The 6,997-nt window shown below is 35.6% G+C and overlaps 2 protein-coding genes across 3 annotated transcripts; one reads left to right on the forward strand and one right to left on the reverse strand.

The window, feature by feature from the left end:
- Sf3b5 (splicing factor 3b subunit 5) lies at positions 1–579 on the reverse strand. The gene is made up of 2 exons (XM_088260455.1): positions 442–579; positions 1–342 (listed from the first exon to the last, which is right to left on the reverse strand). Exon 2 carries the CDS (start codon positions 331–333, stop codon positions 76–78), a length of 258 nt encoding a protein of 85 aa, XP_088116581.1. The 5' UTR covers positions 334–342; positions 442–579; the 3' UTR covers positions 1–75.
- Positions 580–1,402: 823 nt separating this feature from the next.
- Positions 1,403–6,284, forward strand: LOC148309195 (protein phosphatase 1 regulatory subunit 42-like). Of its 2 annotated transcripts, XM_088260494.1 has the most exons (5): positions 1,404–1,712; positions 3,294–3,599; positions 4,006–4,240; positions 4,839–5,042; positions 6,064–6,280. In XM_088260494.1, the coding sequence occupies exons 1-5, from the start codon at positions 1,599–1,601 to the stop codon at positions 6,210–6,212; spliced, it is 1,008 nt and encodes a 335-aa protein (XP_088116620.1). In that variant the 5' UTR covers positions 1,404–1,598; the 3' UTR covers positions 6,213–6,280. The 2 variants fall into 2 exon arrangements, with proteins under 2 accessions (XP_088116621.1, XP_088116620.1); XM_088260495.1 differs by lacking the exon at positions 3,294–3,599 and having other exon boundaries at positions 1,403–1,712; positions 6,064–6,284.
- The last annotated feature ends 713 nt before the right edge of the window (positions 6,285–6,997 follow it).

Genomic DNA, 6,997 nt, shown 5'->3' on the forward strand with positions numbered 1-6,997 from the left:
TATGTGTAAAATAGTAAAAAGTTTATTTAGTTTTTATAAATTATAAGAAAACATTTAAAGCTTAAATAAATCGCGTCACTCGTCGTTCTTATCCGGCGGCGGGCCGCACGGCTGCAGCATGTTCTCCATGAGGTTGAAGCGCACGCGCGCCTTGGCCTCGTTCTCGCACAGCGCCAGGAAGGCCAGCAGGTCGGGGTGGCCGAGGTAGGACGAGTACGAGTCCCGGTGCTGGTTCGTGAGCCACTCGTACTTGGTGGTGTCCGCGTGGCCCGTGCCGATGTACTTGCTCTGCAGGTGCTCCAGCTGGCTGTGGATGTTGTACCGCTCGCCCATCGTGCGCTCCTGGAAACCGGCGCCGGTATGATAAGTATTGAGGTTATGTGGCGCGTCGTCTGACGCAGAAATAGATAGACAAATATTAAATGTTGCAGTTTTACTTACGATTTGATTAGACTATTCGATGAAAATCAAGTAATTTAGTAGACGCTACTTAAGCACGCGAAAACGCTGTCGATGTTTTGTTGACAATCAAGCGCTTTCGTAAGCTTTGACGTTTGACATTTGTTGGGTTGTTTTCCGCACAGACCAATTTCTATGGTTATTGGGACTTTTATGGATAACAAAGTTTTTAGTACCTACTTGGCACGATTCCCGCTAATTTCAAAATAAATTCAAGAAAGAGTTATTTTCAATTGCTCTGGGTGTTTGTGGTGTATTTTTCGCATTTACCTTCCCTATCCATACTATAATACCTGCAGACAAGCGTCTAAAAGTAGAGGCTTTGCGGGTTATTCTTATAAATAATAATAAATTACGTTTGTTGTTCAGTTTTGGTTATTACAAATGGAAAGTTTTTGCCAATTTTTAATGCACAAAAACCATTTTGATGGCCTCAAAGGACTCGTACAAATAGTCCCTTTCTAATTTACACAACCTAATAGAGTACAGGTATCCAAGCTTATACAATTCCCTTAGCTATTGATAGTATTCTCATTTTTCTTTGTTCTATTTCTTCTCTATTATTTGTGATCTTCAAACCTGAGCTCCTTATAGTACGTTATCAAAATTATTCCACATCTCTATTTACAAAATTCAGCAGAATTGACCACCTTGTCTGCATGCAATCAGCGCAATAAAATATATCAATACCGCGTCAATACTACGTGGAATCTTATGTAATATTTGAATTCGTATAGGGCCTAAAGAAGAAAAAGAAAGATGTTTACTATGGAAATTAGGATTAGTAGGATATCTAATTTCTAAAATTTGGCCCGGCTGCTGAAAAGGTTGGCCACCTTTTCAAATATTTGCCGAACGCAAAAATAGATAAACCATAAACTATGTTTTAAAGTAGGTACCAGGAATATTTATAATATCGATTTTGTCTATACTTTGCACGAAATTTAAAAAACAACAAAAAATTTGAAACTCTCGTGATTTTTGAAAATTTTATATCTTGTGGTGTTATTAGTATTCAAATTTAAAATTCATCTAAATGAATAAGTAATTTTTTGACGTTTTTATCTCTCAAATACCGCATGTAATAAAAAGGGAACATTAATTGATCAATAATTTACCTAGTAACCGTTTGAGCTGCCATGGATGTACAGAAAAATGTTGTATCTGGTGATTTAGCAAGTAAATCTACGTTGAAAATTCGACCCACCAAAGTTACACATATTTATATGAATGATAAATTTCTGACAGCAATAGTAAGCTAAATATTTTATATTAAATGTAATTACAATAACCTTCTCATATTGGACTTTCTGTCGTTTGAAGTTTATATTTAAATTTGTTGTAAATACTATTGTAATATTGATGTGATGTGTTTTTAATATTATTGTATTATCTCAAGGGACTTGTACATACTAATTTGCAAAAGCTAGTAGAAGTAGTATGCAACCCCTAGTACCCTAGCAATTGAAGCTATTCTTAATTTTATAATTAAGTACTTGTTACATCTCCTCCATTTTCCGATTGAATTTAATGGAGAATGTACATTTTTATTTGCCATTTTAAATCTATTCCAAAACTAGAATTTCACTGAAGACTATGGTGAGATGAAACAAGCTTTTTATTCTTTTTAGCTTTTTTCATCTCACCATAGATGTCTCTAGTGAAATTATATTGATTTTTTTTTTCTCTATTTAAAATTCTTTTGCATTACATAAATTCAAAAACAAAAAATATTTAAAAAAAACTCCTAACAGGAGATAATCTAAATTTGTAAACAAGTATTTGGACGCACTCAAAATGCTGGTTTGTTTAGTTATTTCTACATTTTTATACATGCTCTTATACATGTTTTTAATTTCAGTATAAATTGTTTTGAATTGGTGTTTATTAAAATAGTATTACACAAGAACGATGAATGAAAAGGAGAGTGTTATATTACCATACCACAAAGTTAACAATGCTTTTAATATACAAAATATAAATTGTCTCGGACTAAACATGCCGTTGTCTTCTACTTGTATAATAATTACATTCATTTTCTTCTTCTTCTTTATGAGCCCTCTGACCTCCACTGCTGGATATAGGCCTCTTCCCCTTTTTTCCATTTCCTCCGGTTGGTTGCTGCTTGCAACCAGTTTCTACCCCCCACAGCGATAATGTCGTCAGACCATCTCTTTTAAGGTCTTCCGACACCTCTTTTATTCTCCCAAGGTCTCCATTGTAAATTCTTGGGGTTCATCTTGTGGGGTCCTGTCTTGCTATATGTCCTGCCCCCTGCCATTTGAGTTTTGCCACGCAATCCATGATGTCCTTTACCTTGGTTTTTTTCCTGGTATATTCATTTTTAATTCTATCCCTCAGGCTAAAACCAAGAATGGATCTTTCCATGGATCGCTGTGTATACTTGAGCTTCTCTGTATTTCTCTTTATCAGAGCCATAGTCTCTAGTGCATATTGCTCACTCCTTTCAACAATGTCAAATATCAAAAAACTTTATTTTTCAGGAGATCGTTTTTAAAGTTTTAAAATATAATAAAATGTATTAAAAATAAATATCAAGCCACTTATTGAACTTTTTACTGTGCAACAGATCTTTTTAGGTAAAACCTGAAGGTTTTTTCTCCATTTGAAAAATATTAAGAATTAAAAAAATATCCCGCATTTGCTGGGATATAGTACATTTTCTGGGCATTCCGAAAACATGCACAACTGAAAATTGTCAATTTTTGATATATGACGTTGTTGAAAAGAGTGAACGAAATGTGCTCACTAGCAGTATGCAGTGTTTATGAACTTTTTTTTCTTTTGCTTTTATACATGTTTTTAAATTTCAGCCTAAATTGTCTCGGACTAAACATGTCGTCGTCTTTTACTTGCACAATAATTACATTGAAAAAATTCTCAATCTGGAGTCCCTGTACAATCTTACACATTTATACCTGCAATGGAACAAACTAACGGCCATAGAGAACTTGGAATGCCTGAGGAGCTTGAAGAAGCTGTATTTGGGATACAATTTCATAACGGTCCTAGAAAAGCTGGAAGGGTTGAAGAATTTGAAGGAGCTACATATCGAGAAGCAAAATATTGACACGCGAGATGTTATTTGCTTCGATCCGCGCTGTCTAGAAGCTCTGGGAGTAAGTTATTTAAGTACATAATACATTTATACAGTATCTAATATAAAAATACAATAATGTCTACCCATTGTCTGTTCAGTCAGGGTAAATGGAATAGAAAAAAAATGGAAAACACATTTCTGATATATATTTCTTATTTTTTGTATTTATTTCATCATATACATAATGCTTCTACTTTTTCAAACCCTTATCCGCACCCCAATGGTGCAAAGGGCGCTGCATCGTATAAACGCATTGTTATCTTGATTTTTTTAGTCTTATATTTATTCAATATTACCCTGGACTGGTACCTGAAGCGGAGGGCTGATCACCTTTCCTTCATGTGTTAACGATCAAGATAAAACTGTGTTTATATGATGCAGTGTTGGTTTCGAAATAGAATATATATCAGTACATATTTTTCCAGCCAAGACTGAATGTCCTCAACATAATGGGCAACCAGCTGACAGACCTGGCCGAGTTGCCGCGCCTCTACAGCCTGACGGTGCTCAACGCCAGGGACAACAACTTCAAGTGCCTGGACAGCGTGGCCGATAGTGTTGCCAGGCTGACGAACCTTGCACACGTGGACCTCTCGGGGAACCCCGTGTGCGGCCGCCACCGGTACAAGGAGACCATCATCACCAAGTGCTACAAACTGGGTATGTAAGGAGTTACTTTTTGCACTGGTCGGCGTGGCATTCTTTACTCTGTCTACCTCTGCGGAAAAGGGGCGTGATGGTTCAATTGAATTCAATTCAATTCAATTAATTCAATAATTGATATATACATTACAAAGAAACATTATAGGCGTATGCATTAAAAAAAACAAATTGAAAAGTAAACAAGAGGACTCTTGTTAAATGTGTAGAAGAATCCCGCTTCGGAAAACTCCTTCGGACACATGGAACAGATCAATATCCAATGTGATATGGTTAGTTAGTTAGTTGTGTTTATTTGAGAAGCATTGAGAGAATCTTCTCTGTCTTATTCCTCATTGCTGAGGGTTGTGACCCTTGCAGAAGCAATGACTCTTCTCCAGTTATCCCTTGACTGCGCTGCACGTAGCGCTCCAACCACTGAGGTGCCTGCTGCTGCCTTAATTTGATCGGTCCATCATGTGGGGATCTTCCTCTCCCTCTCTTTCCCTCCAGGCTACCGATCACAACTAGTCGTTCCAGGCTATCCTCGTTGCCGTGCGCAACGTTCCAAAGAACTGGAGAATCGTTGAGAGAATACAAGAATGAAATTTTTTTTTAGAGACAATCGATGGCCAAACAGTCCCTGACCCGACGAGGATATTCCTCAAGCGGCTGGAGGAGAAGCGCTCCAGCGTGAGCCTCCAGGGCGGGGCGGAGACGTCCAACCCTTCGATGGACTCCCTCTTCAGCGAGTCCCCCAACACTCAGCTGGAGCAGGTGGAGGCCAAGAGAGCCGCGGCAGCCAGGGCTAGGGAACAAAGAAGTAAACATAGTCTTATTGAGATTGTAGAAGACCTTGTTTTAGCGGAATTGCATTTATTATTTGCCATGCTTATAATGCATTTTATTTCTTATTTTATTAAATATTACCCTGCATGCTCGGCTACCGCGCTGGATGTCCTTTAATTTAATAATGTTTTTTTTTTAACTTACAAAAATAAAATCAGGACATGTCTTATTAACTTAATTATAATGTCAACCGGTTACAATTATAAGCAAACAGCTTCTTACCAAGACTGATTTTTTGCTTGGAAACTGATTTACATTTTAATTAAGTAAAATAAATTTTTCACTGTAATATTTATTCAATATTACCCTGGACTGGTACCTGAAGCGGAGGGCTGATCACCTTTCCTTCGTGTGTTAATGATCAAGATAACACTGCGTTTATATGATGCAGTGCCATATGCACCATTGGGTGCGGATAAGGGTTTTGAAGAACACGCTCCTCTGATAGTAATAGGAACGTTATAACCAGGTTCTACTGTATTTTCCTCATTTTTCAACTATACCTACTCTTCAATACTCTGGTAGGGCTGATCACCCTTCCTTCATGTGTTAATTAATGATCATATGATTTATATGATACAGTGCTTTATGCACCATCGGGTGCGGATAAGGGATTTTTTTTTTAACCTAAAAAAGATGTTTATAATTAATATTTGAAGCAATAACTTTGTGATTTTCCTTTAATCATTAAATATAACTTTGTTTTTAAATCACTATAAATATTTTATTATAACTTAATTATAATGCCTACCGGTTTCGAAGCTAACCGCTTCTTTTTCAAGACTGATTAATACTTGTATTCATTGATAAAGAAGCGGTTAGCTTCGAAACCGATAGACATAATAATTATGTTATAATAAAACATTTAAAGTGATTTTAAAACAAGTTATAAATATATTTTAATTACAAAATAAAATTCATATGGAAAAACTACATTAAGTTGTTATTTTATTCTATAGTATATGAATTAAAATGATTGATGTTCTTTCCTGCAGTGAAACAGTTGGAATGTTCGTCCCAAGGTCAAGTTCCTCGCTGCTTCTGGAGGAACAGGGTGAGCCAAAGTCGGAGTCAGCCGGACCAAAGTCAGCAGCACCAGGAGACGATTGTGACCCCCCTCGAACTGAGAGACTCCTGGCCCTGATCTGACCCGTGTTATATTTCGTTAAGAATACATCGTTACTGGTTGTGATTATTTCTGTGTTTTAAATAAATTCAATTAATCAAATGTTCGCGTTATTTTTTTGGGGTGAAATTAAATGTTAGTGAATTTACACTTTAATACTTATTTCATATCACCCTGATACCTGAAGCGTAGGGTTGATTATTGTGTAAACGATCAAGAACACTGCGCCACTATGATACAGTGCCTTATGCACCATACGGTGCAGATAGAAAGAATATATATATATATATATATATATATATATATATATATATATATATATATATATATATATATATATATATATATTTATATATATAAACATAAGATAAATTCTTTCATAAATGAGTTCTCAGCAGCATCCATGGTTGAATTTAGTAAGCTGTTTATTTATCAGAGACACTTATTTTTAAATGTATGCAAGATTCTACCCGAATCATTTCACATATCGCTTACTCCTTTCAACAATGTCATATATCAAAAATTGACAATTTTCAGTTGTACAAGTTTTCATAATGCCCAGAAAATGTACTATATCCCAGCAAAAGTGGCATATTTTTAACTTAATATTTACCCGCTACAGGGCAGAAAGTGTTGTTTTTGCATTTTGAAGGAAAGGTATTGTTTAATTTTTTTTTAAATATAAGTATTGAGAAAAAACATTCAGGTTTTACATCAAAAGATCTGTTGCACAGTAAAAAGTTCAATAAGTGGCTTGATATTTATTTTGGATACATTTTAATTTTATTTTTTAACTTTAAAAA

This window comes from Brachycentrus maculatus, unplaced genomic scaffold, assembly GCF_059751285.1.
Source record: "Brachycentrus maculatus isolate JH-2025_06_01 unplaced genomic scaffold, ASM5975128v1 h1tg000136l, whole genome shotgun sequence".
Taxonomy (NCBI): domain Eukaryota; kingdom Metazoa; phylum Arthropoda; class Insecta; order Trichoptera; family Brachycentridae; genus Brachycentrus; species Brachycentrus maculatus.